The sequence below is a fragment of the Plectropomus leopardus genome, chromosome 16 (assembly GCF_026936395.1).
Source record: "Plectropomus leopardus strain MGB_pleo_1.0 chromosome 16, ASM2693639v1, whole genome shotgun sequence".
Taxonomy (NCBI): Eukaryota; Metazoa; Chordata; class Actinopteri; order Perciformes; family Serranidae; genus Plectropomus; species Plectropomus leopardus.
The window spans coordinates 14,329,577-14,352,204 of NC_142191.1; the positions used below are offsets into that span (position 1 = coordinate 14,329,577).

The 22,628-nt window shown below is 40.2% G+C and overlaps 2 protein-coding genes across 13 annotated transcripts in view; both read right to left on the reverse strand.

Annotated features, from left to right (window-relative positions):
- The window catches only part of LOC121955228 (protein-glutamine gamma-glutamyltransferase E-like), a 129,557-nt gene extending 122,473 nt beyond the window's left edge, over positions 1 to 7,084 (reverse strand). For 2 of the 7 annotated variants that reach the window (XR_015779244.1, XR_015779243.1), the window contains exons 1-4: positions 6,751 to 7,084; positions 6,522 to 6,576; positions 5,506 to 5,601; positions 4,487 to 4,605 (exon numbers count right to left, since the gene is read on the reverse strand). The gene's annotated coding sequence lies outside the window, so the exon portion shown is untranslated. The remainder of the gene's footprint in view (positions 1 to 4,486; positions 4,606 to 5,505; positions 5,602 to 6,521; positions 6,577 to 6,750) is intronic. The other 5 variants (XR_015779241.1, XR_015779242.1, XR_015779245.1 and 2 more) reach the window with 4 other exon arrangements.
- Positions 7,085 to 12,110: 5,026 nt separating this feature from the next.
- utrn (utrophin) overlaps positions 12,111 to 22,628 on the reverse strand; it is a 238,861-nt gene continuing 228,343 nt past the window's right edge. For 5 of the 6 annotated variants that reach the window (XM_042503021.2, XM_088089085.1, XM_042503022.2 and 2 more), the window contains 4 exons: positions 17,932 to 18,007; positions 17,538 to 17,621; positions 15,651 to 15,676; positions 12,111 to 13,506 (listed from right to left, as the gene is read on the reverse strand). In XM_042503021.2, coding sequence (XP_042358955.2) covers positions 13,498 to 13,506; positions 15,651 to 15,676; positions 17,538 to 17,621; positions 17,932 to 18,007 — 195 coding nt within the window. In that variant the 3' untranslated portion in view covers positions 12,111 to 13,497. The remainder of the gene's footprint in view (positions 13,507 to 15,650; positions 15,677 to 17,537; positions 17,622 to 17,931; positions 18,008 to 22,628) is intronic. The other variant, XM_042503024.2, reaches the window with a different exon arrangement.

Here is a 22,628-nt window from a genome sequence, read left to right on the forward strand (position 1 = left end):
CAGCACAACAAAGGTCTATTTTATATTTTCCAGAAGTCTTTCAGCCAATACAAAATGTCCATCAAATTTCATTAGTGCCTTTGTTCTGTGTTTTCAAGTGGCCTGATTGGTTCATACTGGCATCGTGGCAGGCAGCAGGGCTCTAAACATCGTGACCAGGAATGTCAATGACCTGCCTGCAGCTAATGGTCCATGCTGAAATGAAACTCGGAAGATACTGACTGATTCCCTGCACCCCTCCCACTGCTCTAATTTCAGACACACCGATTACAGTTTGTCTCCTTTCATTTGTCCTTGGTCCTGACAAGGCATCATGAACGAGCCTGTTACAAAAGGGTGTGGGATATTTCGTCTTAGAGAGCTTGGTACAGTAATCGTGGCTTTAGAGAGAGAAGCAGGAGAAATAGCTGTACTGCAATAATACAAGCGCATATGTACAGTGTCTGTATATTTATAATTGCCAGATAAGTGTAAAGCACCATTGATCACAAGCACACAGGCTGACACACATAGCTGTCTACCATGACATCACACCCCCTTTTTATAGCATCAAATAAAGAATTAAAACCAAACTTATCAGAAAATGGAACACTTAAACATACATCAGCATGATTAGAACTTTCTAACATGACAGAAACTATCTTCAAAAATGTATCCATCGGGTGCTCTGGTTGCCTTTAAATATGATTTCAAGGGAGGAGGGTGACTGATAACATACCTATGACATAAGAGGAAGTAATGAAAGATGTGATGGGCTGCAACAACTAAATCATCTACCGCCAAAACTACATTTCTAGAGCTAGAATGTTAATTAGGAGCACTACTGTAATATACTGTATATACTGTTGGGTTATCTATAGCCATAGGCACCATCTACCCCCCAAAAAAGTTAAAGATGCCCCCCCAATCATCACTGAAAGTGAAACTTAGCTGTTAATTTTCTTGGGTCTAAAACTTTGCTTTTTGCTTACAAATATCTGCAAACAACTCCTCTCATTCATTGATGTGATCTGATCAGGTTTGAACGGATGGACTGATTAATTATCCAGCCCATGATTGACAAGTGCAGCTTAGGAGGAAAAATAGGATTCATGGAAACCTGCTGCGCTGCATTCAGCATGGTCAGCTATCACCACACATACACTGTGATTCTGTAGGAAACGCTGATATATTTAAAGAAAAAAATTATCTCACAATCAAAAGTTAAAGGAGGGCTGAGTAACAGTAAAGGGTCATAACTTGGAAAGTTGTGGATGCACTGAGCCATACTGAGGCTGACTCTTAATGAAGTACATAAAAGTGATATAGGAAAGCATGCTTGATATATCAGGTTATGCTCTCTATTTCTTTTTTAAAGCCCACAGAAGAAAATGCTGATATGGGACAAATGCCCAGAATATTCCCTAAAGCATCCAAAATGAAAACCCTAGGTCGATGCCCTGCCAGGAGAAGGTCCAGTGCAGTTACCCACTTAAAATTAATTGTCAAAGAGAGAGCTAAAATGGTGCTAATGCTAATTCATGCTGTGCACTCAGCATATTCTCGAGATCTGTAGTGTACTGAGGACAATAAACTCTACCAGATAAGTACTGCAAGGGTATTGTTAAAGCTGAGAGGTTCATTAGAACGCATGTACGAGTTTAACTCAAGTTTGTGTGGGCTGAAACTTTTACAAAAAGGAGCACTGCGTAAGCATTACAGAAATTCAACTGCTGAGCAGTGTGCGTGAGCAGCACTCAGCTGTGGCACATCTAGAGAAACAATGTCTCCCCAATTTTTTTCCACATGACGCGTGCGGTTTGCAGCAAAAATAGACAATAAAAAAATTATCTTTTGATCATTATATTGACTCTATACTGCCTGCATTTTACTACGTTTCAATCTCTTTATCTGTCACAGACATGAGGAAATACAGATTTATCTGTTTTACTACATACATACAACATTTTCTGTTTCTCTTTTAAAAATAAAAGTGATCTGACAACATTTCTGTCTACACAATCCCTTCAGTTGTTGACACAGGCTTTGCACTGTAATGCATTTGCAGGACCGTGGTGCTGACAATGCAGTAGCATGCACGGCTTCATAAATGAGTGAAGTATGTACTTTTAATTGTCAAAATACAGCAGTAATAACAGTAGGCTGCAGCAGCAGCTGCTGCGTCAAATGCTGCTAATGTGAACACACACTGTTCATGCATGCTGTCTAGTCCATACACAACCTCTGGGGCACATGATGCACACTGTATGCAAAACATCCTCATTACAGCCTCTCCAGTATGAAGTTAGAAGAAAGATGACGGTCTGTATTTTTGAGGGTATTTAAAATCATACTGTTTGGATTTCTAAATAACCTGGTATACAATAATCCTGTTACAACACCAATGCCTAGTTGCTTGCGTGGTGCATGCATCCATTCCCCTCTTTCCCTGATTCCATCTCTCAAGTCCAGCCTGTATACCATATCCAAGACAGGTCCTGCAGTGTCCTGCCTCCCCCCTCCTCAACATCTGTTCCCCGTCCTTGCCTTGTGCCAGGGGCAGCTACCCGCCAAGAGACACCCATACCAGCAGCTCTGTCGCTGCCTGCCAAGCATTTGATCAAAGGGGACAGCTGTCGAACGGATGTGCATGCCAGCCAGCGTTGATGCATGAATGAGAAACGGGCAGAGGAAGTTAAAAAATAAACATCCAGTACCATCAGCACCACCATACCATCCAGAAATATGGGTTGGATAGCTGTTTGGTGGACAGCTGAGGCCATACGGCCAAAGCCTGGAGGAATCGCCGTAGTCTGTTTTTACCCACAGCAAAGAGAATTTGCAGATCACAGATGGTGATGCTCAAATGAGTAAAAAGGACAAGAGAACAAGACAATTAAATAGATTAGATATTGTCTATTATCCGGTGAGAGGCTTATATACACAGGATGAGAGAGAGCCTGTCACGCAGTTGTACTCGGCATTTGTGTTGCACGGTATACCTATACTAGAAAAGTATCGCGGTACCCAGCTGTTTAAAATGATACAATACTACCTTTTATTAGTACCAATACTTTATGAATGACAGCTTTTCATAAAGAGCCACGTTTCTCTGCTTGCGACAGTGAGGTTGTGTTTGAGAGCGTGCTGTTTAATGCTCTGCTTTCACTCCCTGCAGGCGGAGGGCGTGTGTGGATGTGTGCTGTTCTGAGCTCTGCTGTCACTCCCACCAGGCACTGTGGGCACGCCAAACATTTGCTTGCTTTCCTGGTGACACGCAGAGCAAGAGCCATGGCTGCTCACGCTTCAGATGCTTGTCAACGGCTTATTGACAAAGCAGACGCAAGGAGCCAAAATAGTATTATTTGCTTACCCTGCCCACAGTCAGGTTAACCCCACGCACACCACAAAGCCCATGTCTAAAAGATCAAAGCATCCAAAGCATCTCACTGACAGACATGCCGAGAAGATTAGGGAATTCAAAGAGCGACAGGTTAGCTAGCGAATGTGATAATACATAATTACATGCCACCATACATACAGGGAAGAGACCTCCGTTAATAAGGAGGTGTAGATTGTAGTTTGTGTTCAGTCATCTTCAGTGCACCATGTGCGCAGGCTAATAATCCTGGGTTTGAGTTTTTAGAGTCTGATCACAAAGGGGACAGACTTACAGTTACTGTCATTTGTGTGTATTGTTTTTATAGTCAAACTGAATTACTAAACTGTTGAAACTAACATCAGCATCATTTATATATCTCTCCAACCCCATGAGGCACAAAAACACATGGCAGCAAAATCTGCAACCACACAGCTGAGGCAGCTGAATACCTTCCAGCTGTGTTTGAAAACAACAAAAAGTGTGACAAAGACTCAAAAAATGCAAAAAGAGTGAACAGAGCAGCAGCGGAGTTAATCTGTCTTGATAAGGAGCCCATAGTTCATTCATTACATCCCCTCAGTAATTACATAACAGCACCCTCTTGTGTGCAGTTTAAACATAGCACTGTTGACTTTGCAAGACAAGAAAAAACTGATGGCTAAATGCAAGATTTCCGTTAAAAGTTAATTTCTACAAAAATAATGTTGATAAATTCATAATAAAACAGCTCAAATGTAGTGTAAGTACCTATCCTCTGCGGACCCCTTCATTTCTGTCCTATCAGGACTCTCATCTTATATATTATTTCATTACTTTTCCTTTTGCCATGGTATCATTTCAGTATCAGTATCGAGATTTTTTGGGCAGGTATTGTGTTGAAGTCATAATTTCGATATCAGCATGCAGAGCACAGTACTGACTTGGTTAGGCTAAAGGTTTGATTGACAATGGGGTCACATACTAAGAACAAGGCACTGGTGGCAACTGTGAAACTGGGGAAACCCTTAATAATTCAGGGTTGGAAAATAGACAGAGAACAAATGGACAGAAGATTTTCATTGCCTATGTTGTTTTGTTGAGCTCAAGGTATGTTCCTTCTAAGAAGTTACTTGTTCAGTTACTTACTTATGCATGCACGTGGAGTTGGTCTTGTGACAAACACCTTTCAGCAAAATCTGTTGTTTGAAGTTTGGAGTTGAGAGAACCAAGAGCCACTGCTGTCTTGCCACCAGGCTGAGTTCACTCTAAATAAAATGAAATCAAATTATTAGCAGAGCAGTGTCAAACACTGGGCTTACATGCATATGTTTTCTCAGAAAAGCCTCTAGCTGACTGAGCAAATGGTCTGTGCACTACTAAGTTTAATAAAATAAAAATATGCAAATGCAATTTCACCTAACAAAAAAAAAGGTTTTCAAAAACAATTACAGTTAAAATAATGACATATATAACATCAAAACGTCTGAGAAGTAATATTTTCACCATGCACCTGTGGCTTCTATTGTACTTTATGATAAAAATACATATATAGAAATAATGTGTAAAAACAGAAACCTCTTGTCAAACCAGAGGCTCTATAAAGCTGTAATTAGCCACAGCTGTGTCAGTGTGTCTGCATGCTCATTATGACTATGTGTACACTCATATTCTAAGAATTATTCATGCCTTCAGAAAATGTCGCTATAACCAATTCAACGGTGGCTAGGATCTTCCAGTATGGACCAAAGTGGTATACCAACCAACTTACACGGGGTGCTTTCCGAATCGCATATTTTTCTTTCTATTAGTAGGCACTGCAGCCGCCCTCACAAAGTATGCACTGTTGGATGCAATATACACATAGTCAGGACATACTGCTTCTTTATAACACTGTGCCCTGAACTTAGACCCTCACTCTCACATATCTGTTACCATGGAGATAAAATAAAAAGCTGTTCTCCAAGTTCACCAAAGACAACGATCAACCTGGAAGGCTCTGCTGTTGTTACTTTGCAATGTTTAACTTTTAAGTTATAACTGCATGCATTGGGGATTCTAACATTTTATATGTATTCAATTAGTCCACATATGCATTTCTCACTTTTTTGTTTGGGAATCTTACTGATTATTTTGTTCACTTAAACGATTTATATTTCTATTAGTACCAATCTGCTGGTGATAAGTCACTTGAGTGCGCTGTCATTCATCATTGTGGCTCCGGTCAGCTGTCAATACGCTGCCAAGATGTGACATATATGCCGCTGTGGAGAGGATTGTGGGTAAGAATAGCCAGAAAAGCAACAGTGGTGCATTAATTCATTGTACACCCTGTTGTGTAATGCAGGAGCACTGCCTTATACTGCAGAGTTTATTTAAATAAATTCAAAGGGCGCTTGATTTTGTTGGAAAACTTTGGTCTATGTTGCAAGTGTGGAACAAAAAGAAAAAAAATCCATGTACAATAAGTAAAGATTTAACACAATTTGGTTTACACTGACAACGCTGCTGATTGGGTTCAACTCTGACAGACCAATCCAACAGGAGAAAACATACCACAAAGCATGTTGCACACCCTTTCACACTGCTTTGAGGAAACACATCATTCAACCTTAAAACCGTAGCAAAATGGTACACACTGTTTGGAGATTGAATGTGCCCCTGGCTTGCATGCTGCAAAATCCACCTGGATGTATTAGAACTTCATGATTTTTTCTGCATTGGGACATACATATATATATATATATATATATATATATATATATATATATATATATATATATATACATATATATTCATTTAATTTCCCCCCGCACTATGGCAGTATGGGTATTGAAACGCACAGATAGATCCTCAGATATGCTCAGATATTTTGGCCTGTGATTGTAGGAAAAGCACAGGTGTGACTAATGACACAAACAATGGCTTTGGTCTATTCAAGAGTCACAGTGACAGTGACAGTGAGTATTGCATGCGCGATACCAGGACCCTGAAAGCACCCCAAAAGCAACTAAATGGAATTCAGCCAAAATTAATTTCATTACTTACACCTGTGCTTTTCCTACAGTGACATGTAAAAATGTCTTCGGTGAAAAAGGCCGGTTTTCACCCCAAAAAATGACAATAAAACCGCAGTAACAGTTATACAAAGTTGTGGGAACTCATATATCTAAAACAGACGTACCTGTAGGTGAAGTAAACAGCAGCTCTTTATGACCCGGAGCTTCTGGGCTTCACATCTTTGAAGGAAAAAAGCACGAGGATGCCAACGTTAGCGTTATCTGTTAGCTTACCTTCAGCTACCGTTAGCCATAAAATGTGATAACAAAATGCTGTACTGAACAAACAAACTTTAAATTCAACAACAGTGAACCACACTCGGAACCGCTGAAAAACTTTTAACTTCCAAACACCTTTACCGTCTCCTTTCTTCAGAAAACAACCAGCTGACCGAGGAGGTTGGCGTTGAGTCGACTTCAGCTGTTACATTTCAGAGTAACGTTCGCTAATTTAACGTTAACGTTACACGAGAATGTCCGTTACTCACGTATTAATAAAGTTACGGGAAGAACCTCTGGGTTTAAGGATATTTTCTTCACTGACACATAAGGCAAACAAACTAAGTCAGGTAAGTAACAAAAGCCGCATTTAGTCCAATTTGTAGGCGATACTTTTGACGCACCATGAATCAATAAAGATGACGCACGTTCTTCGGCTGCCGGCTGGTTGGCGGTGGCGCAGCACTGCACCCAGCGGCCGGGAGCTGTACTGCAACTACATCACTGGGACTTTTCACTGTCTGTATCACTCTGTATCACTCCGCCGAGGCGTCAAACCTTCACACTGCTGACAGCAAACATTTACTGACACAAAATAGTTCTCATGTAAGCTCCACGGGAAGAACAATTTTTCTAGCTATGTTTTTGAGATTTTAAAAGCTGACTGTGCAGATTATGCCCCACTCTCGGGACAAAACGCAGGGGTTCTCTGCAGGGGGTTCTTAGGGACTGTGTTTTATTTATGAGAGGGGCAGAGTGGTGCAAAAAGTGGGAGGCATGTCAAATCATTTTTTAAGCACAGTGTGACTTATTATTTTTTATTTGGGCTTAGGAAAGGGGTATGCAACTTTAAATAGCTGTATACTGTGTTTATTTTACAGCCGATTTTTGGGGGGGGGGTTAAATCGAAAGAACACAATTTATCAGTCAGAAACTTTATAACAGAAATTGTCATCGGATTTTAAAATTTATGACGGTCCTTGAATACATGAGATAAACACTTCTGGAAAAAAAACTTTAAAATTTTTTCACTTTTTTCTATGTCTTATTTAAAATTTTGCCCCTTACCCAAACAGGACTTTTTAAACAATTTTTAACAAAATAATATGTCTGTAAACTCCACAGTGACAGAGTGGATTTTGTGATGAGATTTTTTTTGTTGTTTCCATGGTCAAGAATGAAGTTTCAAACTAAACTTTTTAGCCATCCCGTGGATGACGGGACAACGTCACAAGGGCTCGGACAAACAGACAATGCATGACAATTTGTCAGCTCCCTCTGCTGAAGTGCCACGACAGTTACTAAAAAGACATTGCTGTAACCTAAATCAAAAAGTTGACAAAATAATCTTAACCCAGAGTTCACTGCGCCCTCGAGCAACATCACATTTTTCGCCTCAGTGAAGTTGCCTCGTCGCCCATAATCCTTCACCCATTCAACAATTGTGTTTGTTGGTGTGTAATGAGCATCACAGCCACATGAGGCTGCTATGGCTGATTAAGATTGAGGACATGTCTTGCAGGATGCTGTTGATTAGAGTTCCCCAAGGTTGAATCTTCCATGTCAACAAGCATCTGGCACTTACTACCAGCCCCGGGGCTGCACGGCTGTGTAGCTGAGCCTGACCTTTGACCTCCGTTTCAAGTTCACTTGCATTGTTATCATTTAATTATTAGAAACATCCACTAAATGATTTGTGTTCTTGTTGAACTTCAGAATATTAATCTTTGCTCAGTCTAGCAAGCAGCCTGCACCTCAATGGAGCCTGACAGTCTAATGCACTAAGTCACAGAGAAGCTGAGCGGGATTAAAACACTTTGGAAAGATTGCTGATAACTCATGCAATCTTGTTTGACTGAGTAAATATAAGCATATTAGATTGTTGCAGTAATTAAACCAAATCCTCCCTCACATATCGCCTAATTGTCACATTAATATTAATAACAATACCAGTGCACCTCTCTTTGTAAAGGGATCCAGTGAGGAATAAGTCCCACCTCTCCCTTGTGTGTGCTAGTTTGTTACTTAAGAAACTTCTTTGCCCTTACAAACAAGCTGATTCCTGCAGTGCATTACAGAAATGGGAGCGGTAGACTAATTAAAGCACCTCAGGGAGCCCAGAGGATGTGAGTCAGAATATAGTAGCCCCAGATCCAATTAGGGTGCACTACCACTTGGCTACTGTTGCATTATTGAAGCATGTTCTGGAGCAACTGGACCATAGATGATAGGGAGAGCTATTAAGACAAAGCTTTGCATGGAAAAGTTACTGCCTTAAATGGTGTTGAATTTGCACGAGTCACAACAAAGGATTATGGAAATGATTTGAGGATTGAGATGTCATTAATCAGTTTTTTTTCAGAGCTCATTGTTACTAAGGGAGGGAAACTACCCTTTTAACTTTGGTGTGTAATAACTGCAGAATAAAAGGTCCAGTTTGCAGATTTTGGAGAGACATGTTTCTTTAGTGTATAATCACCTAAAAACGAGAATCATTGTGTTTTTGTAATTTAAATGCTGTTTATGTCTACACAGGAAGTGGGGCCTTGTGTACAGAGATCACCATGTTGCACCGCCATGTTTTTACAGTAGCCCAGAACGGACAAATCAAACTGATTAGTAGTCTACATTTAACTGGTATGATTCTTGCCTTTGAGCACCATATTGTTTCTTATTTGGTCTTCTTTTTCTTTAATGTATGCTCTTGCTATCTACTGGTATGGTGTCCCATTTATTCATTTATTTTCTGACCTCTTTTAACGTAAAATCAATCTTTTTAACTTAATGTCCTTGTTTTTTTCCACACTGTTTTACCTCTGTGTAATCTGTATATATGGTGAATAAAGTGATTCTGATTCTGATTTAATGACTGGCTCTGGATGAGGCCGTTCATGTTTTTGCAACAGCCACTGCAGTTAGCAAGCTCTCGGTGACAAGCAGCATTGGGAAAACACTGATTTTTTTTACGAGAAACTTCTTGATTTAGTATTTTTACTGGTTTAAAACACCTGATCTGTTTGTTTTGGAGAGGAAGAGACCTCTGCGGGTAATTCAGCTCCCGCTAAAACCTCCTGAATGTCTGGATAAGTAGTCAGAGAAAAAAGATGAGCACACATTAGCAGGCGCTGGGCTAACAGCCAGTCGCCGACATGCCAAACAGTATTGGAGAAACACTGATTAGTAGCATGAAACTGCTTTATTCAGTGTTTTTTTATGATTTTATTAATCATCGGGTCAGTTTGTTTTTGGAGAGCAAGAGACATCTGCGGACAATTCGTCTCTCTGTAAAAACCTCCTGAACATTTGGATCTTAAGTTATCAGAGAGAAAAGGTGAACACAGATTAACAGTTTATAGGCTGGCGGCCCATGTCTGATGTGCCAAAAAGCATCAGAGAAACATTGATTTCTGACATGAAACTGCTTTATTCAGTGTTTTTACCAGTTTAAATCACCTGGTCTGTCTGTTTGGTGTGAACAAGACCTGTGCGTGTAATTCAGCTCACATTAAAAACCTCCTGAATGTCTGTATCATACACAAGGGGAAAAACAAATTTGCAGGTGTCGGGCAAGCAGGCCATTTGTGATAAACTGAACAGCACCTTAGAAATACTGATTTCTAATGCACAGAGTAGCAGGTGCCAGGTTGGCGGCCTGTGTAAGATGAGCCAAACTGCCTCACAGAAACACTGACTTTTAACGTGAAACTGCTTTATTTAGTGTTTTTACTCATTTTAATCACTCGGTCCATTGGTTTTAGAGAGGTGGACACCAGCTCCCGGTAAAAACCTCCTTAACAAAGACCACTGATGGAATCCTGACTCGATGCAGCAGGTTTCGATCTGCAGTCCTCACCTCTAGATTTCACTAAATCTCCCATAAATCTCACAAATAAAACCTGTAAGACAATGTCCTGTTGAGGCATCATTTAGTCTGACAGATTGCTGAAATGAGTTGATTTTACACCGTGAAATGACTTCTGTGGTCAGTTTTGATTTATAACCAGTAGCAGGTGACAGCAGAGCCAAGTTAGAGCAAATGTCTTTAATCAAACATCACACCACCTTTAAGAATAATCAATGCACACAGCCACATGAGCATAATGCTGCTCAAATGAAAGTAAATGTGTTTGAAGGGCAGGAGTAAAAAAAGAAGCTAATTACCTTTCATCAGTCATCTGGAACTCTCAGTTTCAGCTCAGCGTGATCATTTCATTTCATAAAATAATAAAAATGCTACAATCCTGCTGGATGACTGAGGAGCTAGCAGTGATGAGGCCTGAATTTCTCAAAAGCATGTGTGGGTGTACAAGATGGTTTAAATGCAAGGTGAAAGCTGCATATGGAAACACTTTAAGTAGTTGGATGAATTCTGATCAGTGTTCATTAAATTCTATGAATTAATTATCTATATTATCTTTAAATAATTACAGCCTCAGTCTACCATCACAGCCCTAACAATTAAATTAAAGACTTTTTCATTGCTGGGAAAAAAAGGTCTTTTAATAAAATTGGGTTGTCTTTGCAGAAGACACACAAAAATACTTTTGAAGTTGGTGCTACATGACCAGAGAAAACAGAAAAAAGGGGGCTGTGGCATGAGGTAGAAAACATACAACTACCAGAATGCACTGCACCACACCAGACCAATAACTGCTCCTGCTGGTGGGTAATGTAATGAGAGTCTGTCCATTTTGACACAAAAATAATATCCCCTGGAAGTGTGTTGGGCTTTTAACTCTTTGAAACCTGCATTGCCGTCAGTTGTCATATGCTACCTTCCTCATGTATTTAAACCTTTGAACCCCTGAGCAAACTGTTTTGATTTCTTTCAAAAACAGGGAAAAGAGGCAAACAGTATTATGGTTTGAAATGTCCTGCAATTCGCAAAACAATCAGTAAAAGGTTAAACACAAATGACCTGAAAATTTAGAGAAAAGAGAGAGAATTATAAGAAAATGATCAAATAACTAAGGGGAAAATAACAAGAAATCTAAATTCATAATTACATATTTAAAATTAGGCTACAGATTTTTTTAAATTATAATTCTTGATAATTTAGACTTTTTTTCACGTCATTTTCTTGTAACTTTTTATTGCTTATTTTTGGATCATTCCTTATTAAGTTGCTTATTGCCCTCTTTCCATGTGTAGTGCAGTAACAGAATATTGGTTTATATTTGATGAGCACTGCCTAATTTTACAGTTTGATCTGATTTTGGTCTGATTTTGACAAAATGAGAAAGAGATGCTTCAATACTTGTTGTGTCTGCGATGGCGGGTGTGCAAAAATGTGGTTCAATCTGTATTTTGAGCAAAAATCAGCTGTATTTTGTGGTGGATGTGAGCTGAGGGATGAGCAGGGAGCTCTGGGAAGTTTAACACAGTTCATTCACACACACTACCCACATTGTTGTGATACAAAGCTGGTTGAAAATGTGCAGCGTATCCCTTTAACAGACAGTGAATAGTAAATAAGTAACAGCAGAGGGGATGTGTACTTGTTATAAAAATTTTATTTAGAATAAAACGTAGCCATATTACACGTAGTGTGGTCAATCTATTTTACATACCTCAGGAGAAGCGACACAGTTCTGCCATGGTACGGTTCATCATGATTTGAATCATTAAAATCATCACCAACATCATCATTAGTCTACAGTCAGAGGAGGTTATAGTAGTGTTGTTCAGTCTCACAAGTTTTACAGGATAGCATATAGCACGACAACACAACGCAGTGAGGGACCAGTGCTAGAAGGCCAGTGGAAAAACCAACAACAGATAAAGTAATACTCGTCGTAACGGGCGGCTAGCTTCAGCAGGCCACAGACCCATCGTGGTACAGTAATTCTTTTTTAACTTGGTATCTCCTCGTTGCAGTGTACACCAATACAGTAAGCTAAAGCTTCGAATGCTAAACCAGGCTGTTCTTGTTCTGTAAATGATCACAATTGCTTTAAACAAGTTTACAAACCACGAAAACAAAACTGTGTCTATGAGTCTGAGGTAGCAAGGCAATCATGGCTTTCCTCTGATTTCTCAACATATATCTTAAAAAAAAACAACTATTCTACAGGATGACGGCGGGCCTCTTACAAACCCAGAACAACTTTAGATTTAAATCTTAATTATCCAAAACCTTGCTTTTTGTACAGAATCCCACTTTCATCCATCAACTCTTATCTCTGTCTTCCACACGTGGAATGACAAACTGTATAGGCACAGAAGGGGTAAAGTTTACATTAACAAATCGCAGTCGACACAAAGTCTGCCGGTATATCAACGCTTTAAAGGGGAACTTGACATCAAGCATGCTACAAGATAGATCTTCAAAAACAAAACACACGCTTTGAGAAGTTACAGTCTTCAAAACAACCCCCTTTCAGCCACTAGATGTTATTACTCAGTAACTGTGCGTGCTCCAAAACATGGAAACCTGTGGCTACTTCCATTGACAAATAATTGCAACCGGAGGGTACAAAGCAGTGGAATGACAAAATAAATGTAACAGTTTGATTCCCAGTGAGAGCAGAACTTAACAAGAACAAAACACAAATCTCAAACCGCCCTCTGAAAAACAAACAAATAAAATAAAAAAAAGCATATTTTACTATACAAAGCCCCGTGTCGTATACTCATCTGCATATCTAAATCAAATCACTGACAAATGTTGAGCCAAGTTCAGGTACAATCTACAGTTCATAAAATGTACAGTTTGCATAGTACAAGACAAGGTGGTAAAAGTAGTTAAGTTGTCTGGTCCTGTGCGTCTTTGGGATTTCGGGTCGGGGGGGATTGTTTGTTTGGGAATGGTCCTGTCTTCTTGCTGCGCACACACTTACACGTGCACACACAAACAAATGCCGTCCTCTGTGGTGACAGTCCTCACATCACCTGAGAAATAACGAACAAAGAGACGTGAAATCGTTGTGTCAACAGCAATGATACCTTTTAAAACACTGGTGCGATATGTTTTGCACCCAGGTTCAAGTACTGAAAGCTGGTACTGTTGCAGCACAGCAGATCAACCCGCCTCATTTCTCTTCATCAAGACATCACTGTGTGGGAATAACGGAGGTTCAAACGAAGCAATCGGGTTTGAAAGCTGGTAAATGGACTGAAGTCCCTAAAGCCAGTTACAGTCCATTAGGAGCTCGGTGTGGAGGAAAGGGAGGAGGTGGGAGTTGTTGATGCAGGGAGATTTTACAAAACATCGCCGATGTCTTCTCAGAAATGGAATTAGACACTCAAACCTATTCAGCCATGCCTTTGCATGGAAACCAACAGAGTGTGTTTGCCAAGGACAATGACAAAAGAAGTGAAAGGATGACTCAACTTAATACCAGTAAAAGGAGACTGAGGAGACAAAGTTTGGTTCACTTCATTTCTACTGAATACAAAGTGTCTATTTTAAGCATTATAGAGAGTGATGATAAGCTTGCATTAGATTAAATGTCGAGGTGTAAAATACTGAAAGCCAGAAGTAAAGGGGATAGTTCAGATTTTTTTTTTCAAGTCTGGTTATATGAGGCATTTATCCATAATCAATGTATTACATTCAGTAAATGGCAGTTGGCACCCCGCCCCCCCAGTTAAGAAACGCATCCCTTTCAGCTCCTCATCTATGCTCTCGTCAAAGCCACAAAGCCACCAGACTCTATTGACATAAGCAGTCATTTTACATTTCTGAACACAGGAGCTGCTGGTCTACTGCTGCTTCGATCAGTTAGTTTGTTTGTGTTATTGTGTGACTTTTTTTTTAATCTGAACTAAACCTTTGAAGAGTCAAAGTTAAACAATAACACAAACAAAATAATTGATCGAGACAGCGGTGAATTAGCAGCTCATGCGTTCAGTGATATTGAATCCCTGTTTTTCTCTGTGGAGTCTGGCTTTGTAGAGAGTGATACAACAACTTCAGTTTCAGTTTGGAAAGGGCTTCCTGACACCGATGTCAAGTCAAGTGCTCAAAATATTTTAAATACATTGCCAAAATACAAGTGACAAAGGCACGACACGCCAGCCATGGCATTCCAGCAGCAGACGGCTACCATTATAATCATCTGAAGCTGCTAAACTGAACACAGATGTGCGGCCCTCCAACAGGTAAAAGATAGCCTTAACTCTTCCAGATGCTGCATAACCAACTGTATTATCATTTGGCAAAACTCAACACACACACAGTGAAGCTGGTAGCATCCACTCGCTGCAGTGACAGACTCAGCGTAACACGAGACATGTCGAGGCCGTGCCCCACGTATTTGAGCGGCTACACTGATGGTGGCTTTAACACATTTTGTTGCTGTCCCTTTCACAGCGGTACATTTGCTATCCTCCGTGTTGGTACTCCTGCCTGCCTCTTTAAATTGGGGTTGTGCCGACAGCTATAAACGGTAGATAATAACACTGACTATACATACGTATCTCAAACAACCCTTCTGCAAAGGATCAAAACTATCCCTTTTAAGTGCTCATCGAAGAGGAGAGTAGAAATTAAAGCTAAATTGTATGTTTTGCAACAGCTGCCACGAATTGATTCATACAGCAAATCAGCACTTTAACTGGCATCAGCTGCGTGTGAGGAAACAAGCAGAGCAGTTTAAAAATACACAGAGAGAAAGGAAAGAACGGTGTGAGCTAAGAAGCTCCAGAGCAGGGTAAAAAATTACAGTGGGAAGAGGTCAGTGGCTTCCACAATGCCTCTGTCCCAAAATGCACCTTGGCCTCACACTGGGGGAATGAGAGGAGCAGCTAATGGCGCTCGGGAGAGATCCATTAGCCGCCTATTTCTCACAGGCCTTCAAATGTGCAAGGCTGAGGCAAGTGAAGGCTACGTGGAGGGGACTACCTTTGTGGCAGCAGCTGTTATTACCTCTGAAATGCAGCTCTGCTCAGAGCTCTCCCACCTTTGCCAATTACTCAAAAAGTGACCCGTGTAAACACACACAACGAGGCAAAAAGTAGCTTCCATAAAGCTGAGAAACAGGTGATTTCTAACGATGTTGTGTATCTGCAAGTGTGGAGGGACCTTGTCTTACCTGTGGTCTTGAGGAGAGGCTTGAGGCTGTGGGAGACAAAGAGACAACAGAGTAGTTTAACGCTTGAACTCCCCAGTTCATCGGTGTTTTTATAAGTCTACACTAAATTATCAGCCTCCCACATATTCATGCACACACTCAGCAATGTGCTCTTCAGTCCCGGTGCCTCGGAGCTGTGCAGGAACCAAATGCTAATAACGCCGCAGCGTCTGCCAGATTAGAATGGATTTTTAACTAAAGCCCTCATAGGAGTTTTGACTCTAAAAATTCGAATGCAATTTGAAGTCAGTGAGCTCTAACTTGATATTCGACACATTTATTTTGCTATTTGATTAACATTCTCGGAGGTAGATATTCTTTCAAATTCTGCTATAAAGAGTAATGAGTGTCTAAGGTTTTCTCCGATCATATCAAATACCAAAATTAAATGATAATAAAAAAAAACGCCACAAAATCCTCAAGGCTGTGTTTAAAATCTATGTGTCTGAGAAAGCACTTAATCATTATCGAATCCTCAAAGTGGCAACGCAGGTGTACCTGCACACATCGTGATTACACTTTTTGAAAAAGCAAACTCAAATCTATCACTCCTCATTGAAATATAGGACAAGATGTTTTGAATTCATGACTACAGATAAGATGACAGCTGGTCCTGCTGCTATCATTTATATGTGACAACCGACAGCTCGCACACACACACGCACACAAACAAAGCGGAATGACAGTATGAGGAATAAAAAAAGTCAGATGTAGAGCAGCAGAGTGAGAGGAGGTGAAAGAGGACAGAGAAGACGGAGGGATCAACAAAAGTAGCAAGAGGACGTCAAGGAGACAACTAGAAAGTGGAGGAGGAGTTTAGTAAAAATTGTAGATTAAGTTGATTGTATCAGAAAAGTGCCACCGTTTCTCAACTGCCTCAGTTCCATGTTTCTATTTCATTTATTGTTTCTGCATCAAACAGCCTTGACATGGTGAACAACATCAAGAAATGTCCACACTTAGTAGCTCCCTTAAGAGCAATTTAAGTCACTAGTGGATGTGCTAATAAATTGAACTAAAGGGAGCTACAGTGTGCAGACCTTTCTTCATTTTGTTTATTGCTATCTTTTTTTTTGGTCCAACCTCAAAACAGTTTCCGGATGTGCGTGACTACTACGCTTTCTTGGCATGGTGAGCCTCATAAAAGACCTACTGCCTGATTTGAATGAAATGTGCACACACTAAGATCTTCAAGTTGTACATCCACACATGTAGTGACTGCATGTTATTACAAACACATCTACGGACTCTAGTTTGATAATGTTTTAATGATATAAAATATAAGCAGTGAAGATTGAAGCTTAAAACAGCTCTCTTTTTGGGAGCTGCAATGTTCAACTCGTTAAGCAAACAATTGGCAGGAAGTTAATTGGCAGCTATTTCAATAACTAATCAACCATCTTTGTCATGTTTCAAGCAAAAATATTCTCTACCTCCAGATTTTTGAATTTTAGAATTTGCTGCTTCTCTTTTTCATGTACGACATTAAACTGAATATCTTTGGGTTTTACACTGCTAGAAGAATAAACAAATGATTTGAGGGTGTCATCTTGGATTTTAGGAAATTGTGAGGTTGAGAAAAATAGTGATTTTTAAATTTTTTTTTTAAATAATTTTTTTAAACATTTTTTTTTTTTTAAATGCATTACTGTACAAGGAAGGTACAAACTTGACCAATTCAAAAATCTGGAACGCTGCACATGAACTTCCCCTGTGAGGGATGAATGAAGAGTTAAATGGAGTGACATGCACTATTTTTCTGCTGACCAGCGTCCTTGTGGCGAAACACAAATCTGCCTTCAGAGGCTGGAGAGACACGGTGGGAGTGAAGAGGAGGAGGAAACTTACGACTGCATGCAGGGAAGGAGTTGTTAATCTGCTCCATTACATCTGCCAGGTCAGAGCTGCTGTGGTGGGAGTCCAGCAGCTCATCTGAACACGCACGCACGCACGCACACACACACACACACACACACACACACACACACACACACACACACACACACACACACACACACAAATTGAATTTCAGTTACCACAGTCACTTTAATACGGTACCACACCACAGAGAGCAACACGTTTCTGTTTGCAGAGAAACAGTGTGTCAGAAAACATTGAGTGTACCTGCTAAATGCTGCCATGGTGATTGAATTCCAAGGACAGGTCTTCATATTTCAAGATCAATGGTTGTGTGAGTGTTTGTGTCGACGTGTACAAGTCTTTTTGAGCTCGAGTGTCTCACCTGAGTTTTCAGTAAGTGGCCCTCGATCTTGTACAATGGGAGAAGACACTCCATTTACCCTTGAGTCCATCTCCGGCTGAGAGAAAAATACAGACACACATAGGGAAGAAAGAAAGAAAAAAAGAAAACTCTTATAACGTAATTATTCCGCTTGGCATCCGCTTGACAACTTCAAAATTAGCCGTGCTTCACAGCGCCAGGCGGAGACAAGGGAGTACCAGAGGGCGGCACAATGAGGCTGTTGTTGTGTGTACAAAAACATTTCTCACAAACACGTCTCTGCCAATGTCTTGACTTCAGTTTAACATGCATCACATTCAAAGACCTCAATAGACATTTGAATAGTTAGATTTTTAGTTTTCTAGCTAGTTACAGAATTATTTAAATGAGTGAAACTGTAGAAATTCCTAGACTGCCAACATGCACGATTAAAATGAAAGTCACAGCACCCAGCCACAATTTCTAACAGATATCCCTGTATCCACAATAATACATTATACACACAGTGTCTACATCTAAACCAATTATACAAAAGTTTCTTCTCTGAGGGAGAAGACATGTATTTGTCTTTCTACCTTTCTGAGGCGGATGTGACTGACATTAATGCATCAGCCACAGGTGCTGCAGAGGAAGACCTGCAATAATCCAGCAATGTATATATTTACTATATATTGGACAGCGCCTTGTCTATGACAGATTGCCTCATCGTTCTTTTGGTTCATACTGCTATCTGCTGTGACTAAGGAAAACAACTCATGCTCCAAGATGTCCTGAATATCAATGAACACACGCACAACATAGTCTGGTTTTGGACCTTATTCCACTTTGCATGCAGACGTGCATACTTCGCTAAGCGCGCCCAAAAATGTTGTTTAATAACATCATAATATCATAATATAGAGAGGTTGAATGGCTAGAGTCATTTTGCATCCTTGTGTCAAAATCACAGACAGTAAAAAGAACTGTCATAGCTACTGTTAGGTCAGGCGTGGGTTTGTGGACTGCCATTGTGAAGTTCTGCATTTTGGCCATTGTTATCTTATTTTTTTGGAGTCAAAAGTGACCACATTTAAGTAAGAGGCTAGCGCTGCGGAGGAGTGGGGGGTTGATCTGATTCCAGACTGTGATGATGCCTCGCACTTAGCTTGTCACTCAAGGGGCCCCGCCCTAAATACGCAAATTTTTGGGCCTTCAGAAAATGTAAATGGATGAGTTATAAAAAAAAATTTCAGTTTTCATAAATAAGCTCCAGAGATCAAAACTGTTTTTTCTTCCAGGCTATAAAATGTTTATTTCTCCTGTACTTTGGGCATTTAAAAAAGGGAGTTTATTGAGATTGACTTGCTTTAGGGATCAGCCTCAAGTTGTAATTCATTTATTTTTCAGTCACAGAGGTTGCCGCTTGGTCAAAATGAGATTTTCCTTTTTTTTTTTTTACAGTTTCCTACCAGTGCTGGATTTGTTTGACTGTATGAACACAGCCTCTCTCTTTCATTCATTCAACCACCTTCTTGAAAAGGTCAGTGCTACAATATTTGCACATATCCAAAAATCTGTTAATATCTATGTTTTTTTAAAATGTTTAAAAGTTTTTGGCTTCTGACCAGAAATAAAGGCTTCTCTTTTGGACATGCATATGCAGGTTGCAGCCTTGCAAACTGTTGGCGAGTAGGATTGTGTACAACATATCCATGACGATGCACAGAGCCGACCATAAACAGACAGGAGGCTGTGTGTCTCAAACAGCTGTGAAAATCCCGTATGATGCTCTGTTTAAACACCTTTTCTTAAAAAAAAAACCTAGAAAATCAATCAAGCCTTTGTCATCTTTTTGGATCGAGCACTCTGATTGGCTACACTACAGGAAACAGTTTAAAGAAGACAACGCATTACACTCTGTCGCAGCTACACGTGTAGTAAAATAGAAATCAAGCATTTTCTAAAATTCGGATTTTTGAAGTCGAACCCTTGGAGGTTTGAAATGATGTAATTCTTCATTATTGCTTCAGAAAAACGAACAGACACTAACAAGACGTATATTGGAATAATAGTGGAATATTAGTGTGCATGTAAACACAGCCAATGAAAAGACCTTTTCAGAAAAAGGGCGGAGTTTAGGCTTTTAACAGGATTCACAGATGAAGTTGTAACATGTAATCCCATTTTTTCATTCTATATGAATAAAATGAAGTCATGGCTGATAAGAAAAGTCTGATAAAAGCAATTTGTCAAATCAACAAAAAGAAAACTCAAGGAAAGTAAAAAGCCAAAAAAAATAAAACCCATAACAAAACAGCTTCTCAATCGATCACTTACAGATTAGGATTGTGTAACTGAAGTCCTGTGGACAGTTGATCAATTGGTGAAAACACGCTCCGTTGCTCTGTTGCACACAAGCGAACACTTGATGTCTGGTGACATTTACGGCAGACTCCCACATTCCCTTCAGCTTTTCAACTGCAAGAAACCGAATCAATTTTGCCTCCCTCCCCTCCCTCGTCACCCTTCTTTTTCCTCTTATTCTCCTTCATCTCCTGATGCCCCTGGCGCTAGTAAAGGCTAACATGTTGGAAGCGTCTCCAGAGCACAGCCACTGTCTCGAGGCTTGTCTTAGAATAGCTAGGGTCAGGGCTTTGGTCAGCCTTCAGGAGTGAGAATTTAGTGCGTGCCATCGGGCTGGCTGGGTTTATTATTCTGCAGTGTGGCAGTAATGCTGCGTTTGATGGAAAGACATGTTGACATATCATCAGGACCCCGGGGACTTAAATGTCAGAAAACAGAAGCTCTTATTTAGCGTGGGGGCGTTTGTATGCAGGTAGCTGTGTGAGTGATCAGTGTTTGCGTGTTTGGTCTTTCGGAATCAGCATCAGAATCCCTTCTCATCACGAATAAGATGAACACACATAAGGTAATGACATGAGTGCAGAAAAATGCTCAAGCTAAACTCACCGCTCGCAGGAAAAGAGTGCCTTGTAGACAGAAACTAACACATTTCTTACTAACTGCACTGCATGCACACATGCTAGTCAGTATGGAGTGTATACAGTAAAGTGTCAAAGGTCCAGTATGTGGGATTTAGGGAGATATTTTGGCAGAAATGGAATGTAATAAAAAGTTGTTTTCTTTAGTTTATAATAACCTTAAAATAAGAATCATTGCATTTTTGATACCTTGGAATGAGCTTTGCATATCTGCATAGGAAGCAGGTCGGCTATGGAGATGGCTATGTTGCACCGCCATGTTTTCCCAGAACATATAAACCAAACACCGGCACTAGACAGAGCCATCTGCGTCTTCACATCGGCCAAAGTAGTTAGCAGCACCTAAAGTTTTTTTCTCCACTACATATTTTTGAAAGTTATAGCTACAGGTTACTTTTCAGATGAAGAACCTATGATTTATATAAATTATGATACAATTCTTACAAATAAATCTACTCAACAATATTTGGAGCAGTTAAATCAGTTTAACATCGACCAGCTATAAAACTATGAAATGCAGGTATGGATCGGAGTAACGGTGTCCTGATCAGAGAATGAAGTCACATGTGTCTGTAGTTTGATGTAGTTGACGGTCCGAGCGCATGTGCATGTCTGCCACTCTGCACTGCACTCATACAGCAGTTATCACTGATATCAGGACAGCGTCATTGTGAAGGCTCGTTCCAGGTTAACACGATTAGCTCTAGCCTGTTCCACAGCTGCACTGGAGACCTGAAATTGTTGGGACATTACCTGGAGGAGCTGTATGTGAGAATGCAAATGTCTGAATTATTTTGATCAGACGTTAAACAGACTTTACCCTGCTGCTTCCTGGTAAAAAATCTGTGCAAATGAACCCATGTGTGAATAGAGCAGGTCAGAATTGACTGCGAGTAAGTGGGAGAGTTAATAAAGTTTCTATCATGCAGCTCACGTAAAACCAGAGGAAAACAAACATTCGCGGATGAGGAGGAAGGGTCATTTACACAAAGACGGCAACAAAAAAGTAGAACTGGAGAGACAAGATTTAAGAACTTTTGTCGGTAAGGGCTGAAGATGAAATTGTCAGACAAATTCAAGGAACTACAAAAGACTTAGTTGTGTGCGACCAAATGCACGTTACAGCCAGGTGTCATCCCTCGCCTAAACAAACGGGGTATTCCCAGCAGGTGAGAACAAATGTCACATACAGCTCCTTTAAATGTTAATATGTCAGTAATCATCCAAGCATATAATACAAGATTATATAATACTGACAGGGGCAATCCTGCTGCTTAATGAGTTCTTTCACTTTTCATGATTCTTTTTTTTTTTTTTTTACATATAAAGGAGTATTTCTAAATCTCCTGTCTAAAAATGGAGGAAAACGTTGAATACAGTGAAGGATGGCTGCACAAAACCCACTTTTTCTGTCAAAGTGTTAATCTTCTTCCATTAAAAATCTGCCGAGTCACATCAGCTGCCTTCCTTGGGCCATATTTGTTGTGAGTTATTATTGTGCTGCCACCGCTACCAGAGAGCCAATACCTGCTCCTGTGTTTGCTCAGTCTGATTTGTCGGGATTGCTGTTTGTTTGGCTTGAGGGTTGTGCATTTCTCACTTGGCACAAAACAATCCAACCTCAGTGAGCAATTAGGCCTGGCATAAACAAATCTGGAAGTTATTGATAGAGAGGCTGGAGACGGATGCTGGACTGCTGGATGGAATGGTAATGAC